This window comes from Rhea americana, unplaced genomic scaffold, assembly GCF_003343005.1.
Source record: "Rhea americana isolate MKP2758 unplaced genomic scaffold, rheAme1 scaffold_13, whole genome shotgun sequence".
Classification (NCBI taxonomy): domain Eukaryota; kingdom Metazoa; phylum Chordata; class Aves; order Rheiformes; family Rheidae; genus Rhea; species Rhea americana.
The window spans coordinates 7362778-7379375 of NW_028185372.1; the positions used below are offsets into that span (position 1 = coordinate 7362778).

Genomic DNA, 16598 nt, shown 5'->3' on the forward strand with positions numbered 1-16598 from the left:
TTCTGGCTTGCTGGGAGGAGGAAGGGTCTGCTGAAAAGAAGACACCTGAAACACATAGAATTAAGTGAAGAAAGGAGAAAAGTCTAAAAGAGAGTYTACACACACAAAACAAAGGAAGTGAGTTGGAAAGTGCAGGGGAACCCAGGACAGATGTGAAGGGGTRGGTAGAAAGAAGAAAGGAAGGGCAATAGGGAAGCAGCAGCTTAACAACCCTTGGTTCCATGGACGTCATTTCATCATTCACTTTCTTCCTTCTGCCAGTGTAATCCCACGGCCATTACCCATGGCAACAGATAGATGTTCAAAGGATAACGGATGCAATTTGCTTCTACTCTAATCTCATATTGGAACCTATTTTGTGTGGAGCAATCTGTCACCAGGGCAGCTGAGGAAATGCAAAAGTGTTCTGCAAGTTTGATGGAAAATAGAAGAAGAGATTGTCCCAAAATTGTTTGCAGATCTCCGCTTCCTTCTCCTTTCACCCTTTACTTGCCAGATGTAGATCTACAAGTTACTCCTATACTAGTAAATCAAACTGTGCAGGCAGCGGAGGAGTCCCTGGCCCGGTGATAGCCTGGCCGCGAGAGCACTCCCAGAGCCTTCCCGGGCTCCACGCAGAGGCTGGCGCCAGCAGGGACCAATCCCTACCCCAGCAGGTAGTCCAGATCCAGCCACCCTGTTCTGGAGGTGAAGACAGTTGGATAGGACAGAAACAGGCCGTTTTGGACGTGTGCCATTCCCTGCCACTCAGCTACGAAGAGCGGTCCCCAGCAATTTGACTTACTCAAATAGTTGTAGCCATTTTGAATCCATTTCTATGGATCTGGGTGCAAAATTTTACCTCAACTGCTTGCACAGTAGTTGTGCCATCATCTGGGATCTTATTCTGTTATTAATGGATAGATACAATAGACAGCAATGCTTTCAGTTGTTTTTTTATTGAACAATAATAATCATATACTTTTTTAAACCAACCAGCTTATTAGATTTACATTCAAAAACTCATAATGTCATTTATGACATTGTTGCAAAATAACAATAATGTATGCAAATATTTATTACAGTCTTTAAATAATTCTCTTCAGTCTGCTGAAGGAACACGCTCTCACTCAAATCAAGAAAAAATTACTTTTGATATCAATAGTTGAGAATCAAGACCTTGGCTTGTAAATATCCAAATATAATATCTCTCTCCCTCAGATCTAAACACGTTCCATAAAGGTTAAAATGTAGTACGTGCTAGTTTGGGATTTATGTTCATTTTTCTCTGATTATTGCCGCCAGAGAACCCGCAGTGCCACACTGAAGTGACTGCAGTGTCTACTGCAGTGATTTTCTTTTCATTCTAACACAGCATGATCCAGTACTTCCTCCCAAGGTGAAAACAACCTGCATTCACTGAAATTGGCTTTGGATCAGGATTTGGACTCTTTAAAGGTTTTGCAGTTTCTCTTGTTGGAATTATAAAGCATGTTTCCAGTTCCTGCATCAAACTTCTGCTGCTGTAGTGAGCTCCTTTCACTGGCATCACTGTCAAAATTCACATTGATTTCAAAGGAAATAGGGCTGCATTTCCAGTGAGGCTGCTCTGCACTATGAGGCAGCTCCTAAACGCATGCAGACCAGCTTTATTCCAAGACCACTACATTAATTTCCACTATCTGAGGATCTGATTGTTTCCAAACATATTAGTAAACCCATCTCAGTATGGCTTTTTATGTTTACAAATACGTAGCCCAGTCTGGACTGAAAGAGGGACTGCTGATTCCCATGACTCTCTAATGTATGCAGGTTATGTTGCTAGCTGAAACAGGGTTGCTTGTTCCTGCAACTAAGAAATGAGGGACAGGCACCAAAGTCCTGACAGGTCTGGCTGCTCTATCAGCTAATTCTGTGTCCATGTCTCCTCTACATTTGGTCAGATAAATTCCATCCTCTGAGCCAGAGCTGGGCTGTAGCCAGCAGAGAAGATGGAAAGTACGAAGGTCCATTTGCTGGCCTCTGGCCTTGAACCCACTCTTCCCCATGAAATGCAGACATCACCATAATGGCACCAAAATATCTGCTTTATAGAGACATATATATTTAAATAATACTAAGCAACTTTGGTAGTTTCAGGTCCTCCACTACAAATTTGCATAATTTGCCAAGCATCAGTTTCTCTATACAGAATTTAACATTAGATATCCACCCAATACAATATACTTCTACAGTATCTCAGCTGAGTTATTCACAACATATAAGCTTAAATGATGGGTGCTTTCTCCTTGAAAAAAAGGCATATTTTTCTCCTAGGAACTGTTACCAAACTTCCAGAACCCAGAAGACGACTAATGACTAATGTTGGTTTATTTAATTCACACCACTGTGCTCCTACATTATTATTATCCTCGTCAGTGTGACTCAGGGGCATTGCTTTCTATCCTGGGGTTTGTTGACGTGCATTTCTTTCACTTTGGCTCCTTACCAATAGTTTTGAACTCACCCAAAGTGTCCACTGAATTCAGTAAGAGCTTTCCTGGCCTGAGGCTGCAAGAGTCGGCCTTTGACATTATTTAAATGAAGAGAGTTGAATTTTGTGGGKTTTTTTTAATATTACTATACATACAGCAATTCACAATACATTTCTGTGTTCAAATACTTACCAAAACAAATATCAAAAATCATATACACTGTACAGTCTATTTTTAAAGTAAACATTTTTCTCATGAAAAACAGAATCACAATTGGCCTTCAGAGGTTACATTTTCATATGCTATAGATCTACTTAGTTCTTAAAGTGTGTTGTTGCATATTCAATCTGTGAGAAATGCATTCACTTGAAAGTCTTATTAGTGGAAGTAAATATCAGCGAGGATTTAGCCATTTCATTACCGGAGAGTGAATTGCCTTCTCCTTAACAAATTCCTCTTTTACAGAATTGCCGTCTCCCGATGCCATGTCGTTCTCTGAAAATTTAAAAGAGAAGTTAGATTTTGCAAAAATGAGAGAACTGTTTTCCTGCTGCTACTTCTCTGGGTTTGGGAACACTTCAGGAAACTCTTAGTTGATAATCCACTTTACATGAATGCCTCCGGTTATCTACCTGCCAAATTATGGCGTAGAAGAGATGTGTTTTCTAATAGTTTAAGCACAAGACAGGTGACTTGAGTTCAGCTTCTAGCTCTCAGACTCTCCAGTGTGACATGGGACCAGACAGCACATCTGCACCAGCTCCTCAGCAGTAGTGGATCCTCGAGTAGTAAACTAAACATGCCTGGAGCTGTTCTCTCACGGAGGCCAGCTGGCATGGAATAGCCTGATGCATGCCATGAAACTCTCTTGCCCTCCAGAAGAAGGTAAAAGATATCCAGTTTGTCTACTGGAAATGGTCCCTGGCTCATGCTAATTCCTGAACTCTGGCTGYGACTGCTGGGAAGAGGCCAGCTGGCCTGGGACTGTCCATGCCAGCATGCCAGGCACCGTCCAGCCATCTGACAGTAAAGGTGACTGAATTGCAATACACAGGAATGCTCTCTGGCATGGCTTAATTGACTAGTTGTAGGGTCTTTCTAAAACATATGGGTCAGAAACTCTCTGTGATCCCATAACACACTATTCCTAGTCTACTACCATTAGTGAACTTCTGAGGGATAGAAATTGGTGTGTAATCTTTGCATTGGTAATAGCAAAAATTCCACTTGTTTCTCTGGGGTGAAGATTTCCCCCTGGTTGTTTCAGACAATTAGCTGAATATTGAGTCTGCACAAGGCTGATTCAAAAGTGGGAAGTGCGAGGAAGAAGTGGAGGAGGAACTGATGAAAACAGGCTACCTGGGAACATCTGGGAACATACTGTAGATGCAGAAAAAAAGGAAGACAACAATATTTTTTCAGGTTGTTTCAGCACACTTGGTACTGAGCAAACACAGAAAGCCAAAAGAACATAACCACAGAGAAAAAACAGAAAGGAACAAGACTGATCCAACTTGAAAAATTTTTTTCAAAGATGATTTTTAATGTGATACAAGCAGTTTATTCCTTTCTATTCTTCTCTGTACAGAGAATGGGAGCAGAATAACCCTTATATTAAGGCAACAAATTCTATAGATAGCTTAATATAACAGCAGAGAATCAGAACAAGGCAAACAAATTGCAGCTGGAAGAGAAGTAAAATTCAAGTACTTTGGGGTGAAATCCTAGAAAAGTTCCCAGTAGTGCTAAGATTAAATCTGATATTTATTTAAAATGTTTACATTTATATTCATTTTAACTGGTGTTTAAGTTTAGAGTCAGTATTACTTAATTAAATGTACTTCAGAATTATCAGGTGGAGAATCAAAGAGGAAAAAAGTTCAACCTCAGTTATAAAAAATTCAGTAATCTCTCCCGTCTGCTTCCAAATATTCCATTTTTTCACATACTTTCATTTTTTTTAATTCTGGAAGGGACTTTTACAGGTTTGAGACATAATCTTAAACATAAGTACATATTCCAGGTGATGTACTATGCTAAATAACTAAACTAAATCGTTTCATAAAACAGCTCACTGACATCTGAAAATGTGTAAAGCCCTGACTTCATAGTAAGAAGATGTAATTTTTACCACTGGTAACACTAGTAAGTGTCATCTAGTGAAATCCTATTCTAGACAAAGTAGCTGCATACATCTAATGTGCCTGATACAAAACTTAGCATACACTCCCGCTGCACGAGTGACCTCCTACTGCTAGAATATGCAACAGCTACAGACCATTTTGCCTAGGTTAGGCATGTGTCAACATGTTATTTACCACGCGTTACAGATCACCTAATTCCGTGCCTTATGCTAAGGGAGCTGCCAAGGAGAAAAATAAACGTGCCTTGTGCTGTTAGCTTGCCGCACAGCTCCACCAAAGTACACGCCACTCATGCACAGCGTCCCCAGCACGCTCGTAGATCATGTACAAAGTGATTTCTGCTAAAACCAGCTGCCCCACGAAGCCTTACCTGTGTGTGAAATCACTTTTCGTCGATTTGGAGGYTTTGAGGCAGAAAGTTGAAAAAATGGGAACTTCAAACACTTTCCCGTCACTCTGTCACAGATGCCAGACGGACAGTTGCAAGTTTTCCTGCATTCCATCCCATAGGTGCCGTAGGGACACTCTGAAAGAGGCACATTGGGAGGTAATATAGCAAAGCAATCCTCGGTGATCCACGTCAGCTACTAGCTCCTTCAATAGCTGGTCTGCATTTATCCTTAAAAGTGGAAAATCTCGAAGGGAAATTAAAGGATTTCAGGATGCCAACTTTTGTTACAAGTATTTTCCAGTTTTAACAAGCGTAAGTTTTCCTTACCACACACACTATACATCTTTCTTCTCCCACACTGCATCTCATATGTTGCAATGCAATGTTATTTACAATGTGCTTTTGGTAATCTTTCTCTGAAACACTCGTGCTAAAACGCAAATTAGAGGCAATGTGAATATCTAAATACATGATCACAGAGGATGTCGTTAAAACTACAGATAGTGTCTGGTGAAGTTTTGTTCTTTAGTTTAAGCAGATTAGCACTGGATTTGGAAAAGAGGACAACTGAAGAGTGTTTCTGAACTCACTGTTCAGGCATGCCCTTGTATGACTTTCACGGCTTCAGTGATTTAGAGCTGTAATTTCTTGACAACGCTGAGGATGTTTTACTGAAACAGACACTTCCTATAGGCTCCTCGGTGGCTGCCAATTCCTGCCCYGAGGAGCTATCCAGGGTGGCAAACTGCCTCCCCCGGCCTCAAAAAGCCAGGGTCAAGAAAACCGTCGCTGGTTCCCAGGGAAGAGCCTTCCAGCGTGTAGAGACTTCTCCTACTCAAAGTATTGTCTTCCTATGGCAGACAGCAAAGATCTCACCTGCATGCAGCTCCAGCTGAAATGTGAATACGCTCTAAAGAGGTCACAAAAACCTCTGGAAAAGCAGTCCATCCTCCCCTAGGGACAGCCCTGTGAGTCCCTCCAGCCTGGAGGACCTCACTGAGCTTCACCGTGCTCCCCATCCCAAGCAAGGTCTGCTGCTTGTCCACATAAAACAGAAACAAAATCCGGCCCAAACAAAACAGGTTCTGCGTGTGCGCAAGCGGGGCTGGGAGCACGCGCCACGTGGAGCAGGTGCCGCCGCATCGCCCAGCCCGGCAGCTGCAGCTGCGCAGCTGCTCGGCTCGGGGACGGGGGACACAGAGCTGTGCAGCGCCCGGCACAAAAAAGGTCGGAGTCCAAAAGCTCTGGGTTCCACAAGGGAATAACCCAGGACTTGACAGTGCTCTTCAGGTTTGATGAAACTGAGAGATGTGAGCCAATTTTGCTGCTAGCAGGTGATGTTCAGTAGGAGACTGATCTTACATAAATTAGCAAATATCTCCCTGTGATTTAAAGGAATCAGGAGCAGATTCTCGCTGTGACAGAAATACCTGAAGTTAAGAGGGACTTTCCCAATAAAAGTGCAGAGCAYCAGTCTTCCTGAGGCTGTTTTGGACGATAATAACATTACTACTGATTATAAGATGACGCACTCTTTTAAAACTGTTTAGGTAAGAACTATCAAGAACACAAATTAATTARTGCTCAGGAAACTGCTCTGAAACACATTCTATGCATATTCTACCCATTTCAGAATTAAGAAMTAGAATAACAAGAGTTCAAATCGTTTGCCCACAACTTCAAGGCAAGTTAGTCACACACAGTTGAAGAGAATCTAGCCATCCTTACTCCATGAYTCAGTATAAACTTGAAAGTTATTAAAATAAATGAGTGATCTAGCATCATATCTATATATGAATAGATAAAATAATAATATTAGCTCCATACTTTGCCTGATAAAATTCAAATACATACAGAAGGAGATTATACTATCTCAGAGCTGAGATAAAAAAGAAAACAAAATACAGAAGTGATCTATAAAATCAATGCAAATAAATCTGTGGGGAATACAAGCCCTAAATATCAATTTAGAACTCAAAGTGTAGATACAGCTTTACTGAAATTAATGAGAGTTTGTCCATTGACTCACTGGGAAAAAGATTTTACTTTATAGTTCCTTAATATTTGCTGCAGAGCTTCCAAGATTCAGCTACAGAGATTCAGCTCTCACGACCCTCTGTGTTTCTTTTTTCTCATTTTAAGCGTGCTGTTGCAAGGACATTCCTACGAGGTCAGTCAAAAGTATATCCTTGTTTAAAGAACTGCTAAAGGAATTATAGCTGATACTTTGCACTGCAATATTTTTAATAAACTGAAGGTCATTCAGCTTACTCAGGAACACACTTTTTGCTGGTGGGTGCACAAAAGGTACGATTTTTTAAACACAAATTCAAGTCTTTAGGAAAAAAAAGGTATTTTGGGATTCACCCTCAAACATGCACATTAATTTGTATGATTCATATGCCAATGTAACTAAATGTGTCTTCTATGTGAGTCAACCTGAATGATTTTTGCAGCATCTAGCCCTATGCCATTCCCTTAACTGAGATTATTAATACTTCTAATATTTAACTGTCAAGACTTCTCCATTTTTAAGGAAGTTATTCAGAGGCATAACTGTATCTGCTTACTGAAGCGGTACGAGAACTCAGGAAAACTCACTGTATTCGTACTTTGCAAAGCCTCTTTTAATTATTTATTTCGAAAACTCCCCTCCTACCTCTCTGTAATTTAGTACCTTCTCTCCTTTAAAAGAATCGCCTTCCCGAGGAGGTGAGAGCTGCTCTTAGCTGACACCTGCTGCTGGGACCTGCGCCTGGAGCCGCGGGCACGCGGCGTGCGCGCCGAGGTCCGGGAGCAGCGGCTCGCTGCTCGCCCTGCGCTTTTGCTCCCGCTCCGCAGGCAGGAGAGTCCCCGTTTGCCTCCCCTGAGCCCATCCCCAGGGCAGGCGAGCACCTCAGCGGCGGCGCGGGGTGCTAAACGCGCCGACGTCGCCGGGAGGCCAGGYGGTGGGCGCTGTTCTCTCCGCTCCCGGCTCCTGGTCCCCGCGGCCGTGCCCGGGGGACCCTCCGCGTCTGCGCGTAGCCCCAGGGGAGCCCAGCAGGCGCAGGGACCCAGCAAAACACGGCTGGACTGGCGRGATTAAGGTTTTCACAGTTTACACAAAGCCACCCGCCAAATCAGTGGAAGGATCAGGATTAGTGCCTGGATCTCCGAAGTCTTGATCAAAAATTTTATCTGCCATTCATATTTCCTTAAAGATGTCCCCGAGTCTAAACAATATTCTCACATTAATTACCCTGGTCCCATCTACACGGAACATCGTTTCATACCAGCAGGTTATTTTTCACTTTCTCCCTGGCTAAGGGCTGAGCAAGAAAAATCCCATTTTAACCCTTTCAAGCAGGAGGCAAGCCCTATATGTAGGTTGCTGTCAAACTGCCACAGTGGGTGCATGCAAAGTGAATATTGTTACCTTTGCAGATACCAAATTCATCACCAAAGTCATCCTCCTCAGTGTAAAACTGGCACTTCAGCCCAGGACCACACTTGACACCATCCATACCCGAGACCGTACGATAGCAAGTCTCCCCCAGAGCAGCCGCACACACCCTGCAGCAGCCACAGTCATCCAGCACCGTTCGCTTACAGCGCAAGGTACTTTTGCACGCGTTACTGTCACAGGGCTCGGGACAATCTACCGCGTATTTGGCACTCCAAGCAGTTCCAGCGTGCAGGGGCAGCAGGAGGAGGGTAAGCAACAGGAAGCCCTTCATGTCTTGCAGGGGTAAGCGCTCCGTCCCCAAGAGCGGGTTTTAGTGCTCGGCGTGGCGCCTGGTGCCGCGGGAGGCAGCGGTACAGAATCCAAGGTGGGAGCTGCGCACATCAGCCTACAAGTTTATGAGCTTTATACAGTGTGTTGCCCACATGCTGCACCGTCGTCAGCTTCCTCAATCCGGCAGCGCGGCTCCTGCCAGCCTCCCTTGTTTCAGCTCATGAAATCCAGGATGAAGGTTGGATTAGCACTCTGCTGCCATCCAGGAATTGAAAAGCCTGAGCTGATGTAATCTGTTATGTTTAGTTGGTTGTTTTGCATGAGGACTAAAAACTCTCTCACATCCGTCTCAAATGCTCAAGGACGTCTGCCAAAAAAAAAAAAAAAAAAAAAACCCACACACAACCAAAAAAATCCCAGTAGGTTACATACCTTCCTTCAGGACAGGGCTCGCTCTGACACTGGGCACGTTGCTGATAGAACAGCTCAGCTTTACAAACAGAGCTCCTGTGGCCAGGAAGAAAATCACATTGAATTATATCATTGCTGAAAGAATTCTTTTTTTTTAAAGAAATCTTTGCATAGCCCTCTGAGGGGAAGCACACAGTTACTTTGAAGAGCAAAGATCACACCAGTTAACTAACACGTGAGCTCAGATATTTTAGTAGAGTTTTCTCTTGCTTGTACTGAAATTGTACTTTTTAATCAATATTTAGGTGGAGGTGAGTTAAACATTTCACTCAAAGATTATTGCTAGGACTAGGAACAGGTCGGACAGAAAMCAGCATTTTGTGGGATCTTCCGCAGGAAGTTCAGGAAAATGATCCATGAGATGCCCCTGACCTCACAGCCAAAGGGGGAAACCCCATCCGTCACCGGCACTGTCAGCACAGCCCAAACACACATCTGCAGGGACCGATTCTCCTCCCGTTTACACCACTTCTTTACTCATCAAACCCTATGGGCTACTCTTGAATGAAAACAGTGTAAATAAACAGAGAATAAGGCTCAGTTCCTCCCCCCTCCCCCCCCACAATTCAGGCTTAATTCACCCAGCCAGAGCCTTGACAAGAAACAGCAAACAACCTAGAAGTTCAGTAAAACAGATGAGCCACCAGAGAGATGGAAATCTCTGCTTTAAAGAAAGATCTTCAAGAAAGTAAAAAAAAAGCTAACTATAAGTACATCTCTGAATACCAAAAGTTGCTGCCACCAAAGTCAGAGGAACAGAATCAAGACCTAAACTCACAGGCGACCACCTTGCCGTTTGGGAAGCCCATGTCCCCAGCGGGCTGAGGACACTGCCAGGAGGCTGGCAAATAAGACGAARGGCTGGGCTGGTGATGCAGGAGACCAGGAAAGTCTTTTCTTCAGGAGCATAAATGTGTGGATAGATAGATCCCAAACAGAATACTTAGCTCATCTCTTTTGTGAAGACGATAAGAAAACCAATACATTGTGCATTGCATTTCACTGAGCTGTTCATTTACTTTTGGAAATGTGAATATCAGAACCTGTGCAGGACAGGACAGAATGGGCCAGGCAGGATAAGAAATTTGTTTAAGATACACCAAAGGAAGATCTACACTCAGGCAAATATTTGTAGCTAATGTGTCCATTTTAAACAGTACATAGTTCACAATATATAGTATATATAATATATAGTACACAAAATACAGTTCTTTTAATCATCGTTGTCAGCAGGCAGTTGTTTAAATATACCAGCTCATGTCTGGTTTTATACGTAACCCAGAAGTGCAGTCAGTGAATCTGAAGTGTAAAAATTACAGCATTAGGGTTGAAATCTCTACTGGTATAAACTGACAAAGCTCTGCTCACAGCCATGAAATGACAGTAGCTAATAGCCATAGACAACCTCATCTCCAGTAGCTGTGCAGCTACCCTCTGGGAAGGGAAAGGAATAGTTCAAGCATGGAAGTGAAGATCGCAACCAAAAACCAAAGGTTCTGCTGAGCAGATAGACTAGGAATGGATACTGTCCCTGACCCCCTCACGTCACAACATGGCAAAAGCCTGTTTTCCAAAAAAACCCAATGCAATGTCTGCGAAGATGGCCCCAGAGTTCACGGCTCAGCAGACTACTATAAACCACTGTCCRTTTCATTTGGCATTATCACGAACCAGAATTGATCTTGCTTTATACTAACAGGTCAGGCTGTGAYGTGCGGTTGCGGTGGCTGCGGAGCCTCGGTAAACCCCACGGAGCCGTCCCTCAGTGGGAGGGAGAGGCTAAATGCTAGCAGAGGACCACAGCTAAGGGCAGAAACTATTTCAGTCCCCCAGGCTAAATCTGCTTGCAAAGGTGAAATAGGCCAAAGGAGCAGGTTATTTAGTGCAGCAAGATAGTCTGGAGTAATGAGGAGTTGGAGAAGACCCAACTTGACTCACCCAGTTAATTCATACCTGCCTTAAATTCYCACCTGCTTAATAACTCAGAGGAGATAACAGAAGAGCGTGCAGACCCATCCACAYGTGCATGTGGGCATTTACATCAGCAGTAAAATCACACTGTTAAAATCTTTCTATATAAATATAATTAGGAAATGCCCCTTGTTTAAAACACCAGACGAGATCTGAAGGGCCTGTGTTTCACATTTCAGCTTCTCACAGGGAAAATGTGCTAGGGAGATGATAAATAAAAAAATTACATGCAGATGTGGCGAGGAAAAGAAGTCGTAAAAGAAATCAGCACACTCCCCTAGCAACAAGCCAATATTATTTGGAATAAAATGGAAACTGCATTCTGTGCTTGGAGCTAGAAGCCAAAGTAAATTATTACAATGGATCAAGAAATACATGGAATGGAAGAAAACAATATGAACAGATAAAGGTCTGGCTTCTCCATGAGTATCACTGGAGGAAATAATGAAAATATGGCCTTCCACACTGCCCACTGATTAAGTAATGAAATAAATCCAGTCTTCATTCCCTCTGGTTTTAATATTTCTTTGTTGCTTTACCTGTTGAATCCATTAAGTTTTTCTTTCCAATGAACTGCTTAGTACTGTAAAGTCCTGGACTAAATGAGGCCTTCAAAATTAGTGCAACAGGAGTTAATGAAGCTTCTCCAGCTATCAACAGCAGAAAATCTGGCACCATTATTCAGTTTGCAGAAAATAAACTTTAAATGTGGAAGATTTTCTGGAGCAGATCAGATCAGTGCTAAAAAATCTTAATTTTTTTCTTAATTTGCAGTATAAATTGCCTTGGCATTAGTTTACATCATAATTACATCACCATATATAATGTTTGGTATTCTTTCTGGAAGCAGAAAAGTTTTCAAACCTTAGCTTCAGCACTTTACAGGGAACTGAGCAACCACTGCCTTGGTATCAATCAACTGTGCATCCAGCTGGATACTTCAGAGCAAAATTTTCCTAAGTTCCTCTGCAAATAACCCTCTTCTCAAGCAAAAAAAGCAGTTTGTGTGGGGGCCTCCAAGTTGTATCCAACTCTTCTGAAAAGTTTGCCCCTACATTTCAAAGATCACTACAAAATGATATACTGCATGATATCACATAATTAATCTGTGGCTGATACCTAGGTGCAGGCTATTTATTAGGCCAATACTGCCAGGCTTTGCTTATTTTATCCTAGCAGATAGACAAAATATCATTCACTTTGATTCTTCTGGACTAAGAATTTTGACCACTGTAATTATCCAGTCTTTGGAACACATAAAGTCAGTATAACCAGAAAGCATTAATATCTCTTTAAATATAGGAAAAGGTTTAATGCATGATCTTTGGTGTTAATTTCCAAAAAACAGTCCCGAAACTAAAAATACGTTGCCATACATTCCTGAATGATCCAACCTTTCCCCAGGCTTCCTTTACAAAAAGCCGTAAGCACAATGCTACACGAGAAGCAAAGATTCAAAGGGAAACACCGAAAGGAAGCTGAGCTGCAAAGTCCAAAATGAAAAGCCAGAAATAGGAAGTAAAAGAATCAGGAAAGTGAGATAGCAGCAAGGACTCCCCTTTGTATGACTTCTTTTCTTGTATCTTTTCAATGAATTGCTAATTACTCTTTGTTTCGCCTGTAACGTGGCAAGTCATTTTTCCCCTGGTAAAAATAGATGCTTTGGGACATTTCCTACTTGCTGCAGGCAAGACATATTTACATCCTTTCTGCAGGCAGAGGAGGTGGTGTGCACAGAGCAGGGCAGGCTGGTACCTACCCACCGACCTCAGTAGGTGCCGTAGAAGTGATCAGATATTGTGGGGTTATGTCCAGCGAGTCTCAGGAATGAGGAGCTGTACTTCACTTCAAGCAAGTTAAAAAAGTTTCTTAAAAGTATGAGAAAGCCACATATCTTCTCCCTGCTTCAGAAAATTGACCTCTCTAAACATAAAGCTCAGCTTGACCAAAGACTCACAGCCCAAAACAACACTTCGCCTTCACTTCCCACCACTTCATCAACAGCTCTGTCAGCAGCTGTTCCTTTGCTGAGACCTCTTGCTCCCGGTAATCTAAAACAACCTGATTAAGACAAACACTTTATGTTCAACTAGGAAAAAGGCCCTCCACACAGAAAAAAATCTCCACTACTTTTCAGAGGCACTAATTTCCAGGCACCAGCCAAAAACACATCTTTCGGTAATGATTGTCTAACATACAGTTTCTTAATCAATAAAAGAAAACTATATGTGAATGATGGTTCTTTGCATGATCTTCCTATATGCTCAGGTGCAAACATTCTGCCCAAAGGGTATGCAGTTTTAATGCAGACATAATCTGAAAAATATTTTGATTCTCTCTATTTGATACAACTAATTGATGTAAGAATAAACATTAATTTCCTTATTGCTATGCAGCCTATGCTGTCAATAGTTCACTGCAAAATATACTGGATTGGAACAAGCATTTTCATTAGTTCTGTCATGATATAAACGATGACATAATTTTCAATAAAATGGCACACAGTGTGAATTTTATCCTTCGACTATTTGCTGTGAATGGCAATTGTATTCTGACTCCTATATCATCCCCTGACAAATAAGCCAAAATCTGTTGAGAAATGTTTATTCTTGGCATCTATACAGATGCTGGAAGTGCACCATTTCATTTTCAAATCCTAGATTTATATTTCAGGACTAGTGGAGAGAGGACCACAGAAAACATCCTTTCACTTGGAATCCAAYCTGATTTTGATCTGCATACTTTAAGGAAAAAAACATGCCATTTCCACAGACACTTTCTGGAATGGAACTATACCTCAGATATTAATGTGATTCCTATTCTTCTGTACTAAAACATGTTTTTGAAAATCTTGTTACAAGTAAACTTTGCTATATTCTTACAAAGTTTGGTAAATATTTTAGTTGTGTTTTATATATAGTTTAGACTTGTCTAAGTAGCTATTTCCTGTAATGAATGACAAAGCTATTAAAAGCTCAGCTCTTGCTGTACTCCATGGGATGCTAACAAAAAAGTCTGCAAACATGTGTTGAAATATTATTACTTGTCTGCAATTAGGGACAGGTGTCATCATAAGATAGTATTTCCCATTGTTTTTGTGATGTTATGAGGATAATAACCTTTCCATTGGCAATCTGAACTAACTCATTTTTGGCATGCAAAATGATCAAATTCTTATCAATCACTATTTCTTTAGGAAGAAGTCAACCTTCCTTTCCTTAAGTACCCTTTAGTCTTTGAAGTCTAAGCAATTTCCAGAATAATTAGATGGCAGCAAGATCCTAGGACTTCAGCATCTCCTAGGTAATAAAGCTCCAGGGAAGAGTCAGCCAAAGGCTGAAAGCAGTAAGGACACTGAGGGGAGCAAGCAAAACATTTTCTGCAGTGTTACATGCATTTTCTTTATTTGGCATGGGTAGCTGTTTTCATCCCTGCCTCTCCCTGCCACACAATCTCTTCACCTCAGCCTTAATCTTCATTATCCTGTTTTTCTTCAACCTTGACATTTTTGTCTCTTTGTTTAGATGTCCTCTTTGCTTTCATTTTCATGCAGCTTACTTCTTCACAACTCTACTTATGCTTGCAAAACGTACACTAAAAAGCAGACTGAAGCATGGATATTTCCCACCAGCCCATCTTTACCACTTTYTCTCGCTCACAGTCCTCCCGCTCAATCCATCATGTCTATCTGGACCAAAGCTTATTTGAGACTTTGGGATAACTGCTGCAGAGACTTTTTAAGGAGGAGATTTTTGCAGTTGGTCTTCAGGCATTTCCATGCCAATCACAATTCATATCCAGTTCAGTGAACAGGTCTGGACGTGACCTGAATGAATACCGTGGTTTCCATGCAAAAGGGATACCAGACAYCAGGCTACCCTTAGCGTTGTCTACAGAGAAGTCACGGTCTCCCAGAATAATGCACTCAGTGGGATCTAGCACCATGCTGGCCAACRGGTCCATTTGTTTCCCCACGGAGTTAACAGGATTTTTCATGTGTGCACATGCTTCTTATGTCCTTTGTCCTTTGCTTCATTAATCATATGTCTGCATTTTCAAATATTTGAATATATTTTTCATTATTTTTGTTTGGGGGGGCACATGCATTGTGGATGAAGGCAGACTCTGCTGAGTAAATAGCTGGTTTGACACTTATTTCAGTAGGAGGCCAKGATTTCACACAATATTTTCAATGTGTTATGATCTCTTCTGCTACAAAGAAACCAAAGCCATGTCAAAGCTTTTTTTGTGGCTTTTATTCGAAGTAAGGAAAAGAATGTTTGCAAACAAGATCTAATTAGACAGCAATGAGGGGTAAGAGCCGCATGTTGCCTGTAGTAAGTTTGTTTTTCATTAAACAAAACTGCCAGAGAGCTTCAAATTATAAGCCATCATCCTAAAACAAGTCAGATCACTTCAAAGTCTTTTTTTAGCTCCTATCTCAATATTTTCTACATAATTCATATATTGCTAAAAGTAAAGTGCTCTTATAATCTAGGAACTGTTCCTAATGCAGAACACAATCTTGTGTCCTTATTCAGAAAAAACTGCCTTCTGCTTTGCTTCAGAGAGACCTGAGTACATTTGTGCCTAGCTAAAATGTGTTATATTTGTGCATAAAGTTGGGTTGAAGCTAAAGATAGCTGGTTTTTAACTTGGTTAATTATATGAAACACATTTTGAATCCAAACCTGAAAACTTCACTGAAATGGGTATTTTCTTACCTCACTAAAAATAATAAAATAAAATAAAAATTAAGTATTGACATATTGTAACTAATATCCAACAGTASGTAAATTACATGAGAATAGATGAAAACCACTTTAAGTGGCACTTCCCCAAAATTAGATAATTTATATGCATTTATATCAGTTCAACATATTTGAGACAATTAAATAAAGTATGATGAGTTTTATTGCTTGTCTATTTTATTCATAGATCAACTTTAGTTACTTGATTAAAAGCTTGATGTTAATTTTCAGTCATCTAGTCAAATGCACAGAAGCTTAATCCTTTAAGACAAATATCTGCAGAAAAAAAGTTCATTTGATTAAATGATTCAAAGCTGTAGCTTTTTTGCCAAATTATGAATCTGACAGTGATTATATGAGTTCTCCATACTGATACTTTTTTACTTCTCTTTCTCTGTTTTCTGCATTGTCGGAGAGCAGCCTCGCACGATCCTAGAGGCTTCCTGTCTCTCATAGAATAGACTGTTTAAGCAAGCAGAATCTTCAAGATGAAATATTTCACAGTCAGACAGACTTTCTTAGATGACTTAAAATCGAACAGCTACTGCTCAGCACCAAGTGCTCTGTACAGATTGCTCCCATGCTCTTCACTGTGGCAGGGGTTGGCCTACAGGGCAATAGACATGAGTATTGGTCGGGTGGTGGTTAAAGGCAGGTTATCTCATCCTGCCCGGGGTGCCTGGGGGAAAGGTCAGCCAGAAG

General features: G+C 41.4%; 1 protein-coding gene across 1 annotated transcript; it reads right to left on the minus strand.

Annotated features, from left to right (window-relative positions):
- Positions 1-952: 952 nt before the first annotated feature.
- On the minus strand, positions 953-9027 carry ESM1 (endothelial cell specific molecule 1). The gene is made up of 3 exons (XM_085326430.1): positions 8404-9027; positions 4968-5123; positions 953-2948 (listed from the first exon to the last, which is right to left on the minus strand). Exons 1-3 carry the CDS (start codon positions 8702-8704, stop codon positions 2848-2850), a joined length of 558 nt encoding a protein of 185 aa, XP_085182556.1. The 5' UTR covers positions 8705-9027; the 3' UTR covers positions 953-2847.
- Between the last annotated feature and the right edge of the window lie 7571 nt (positions 9028-16598).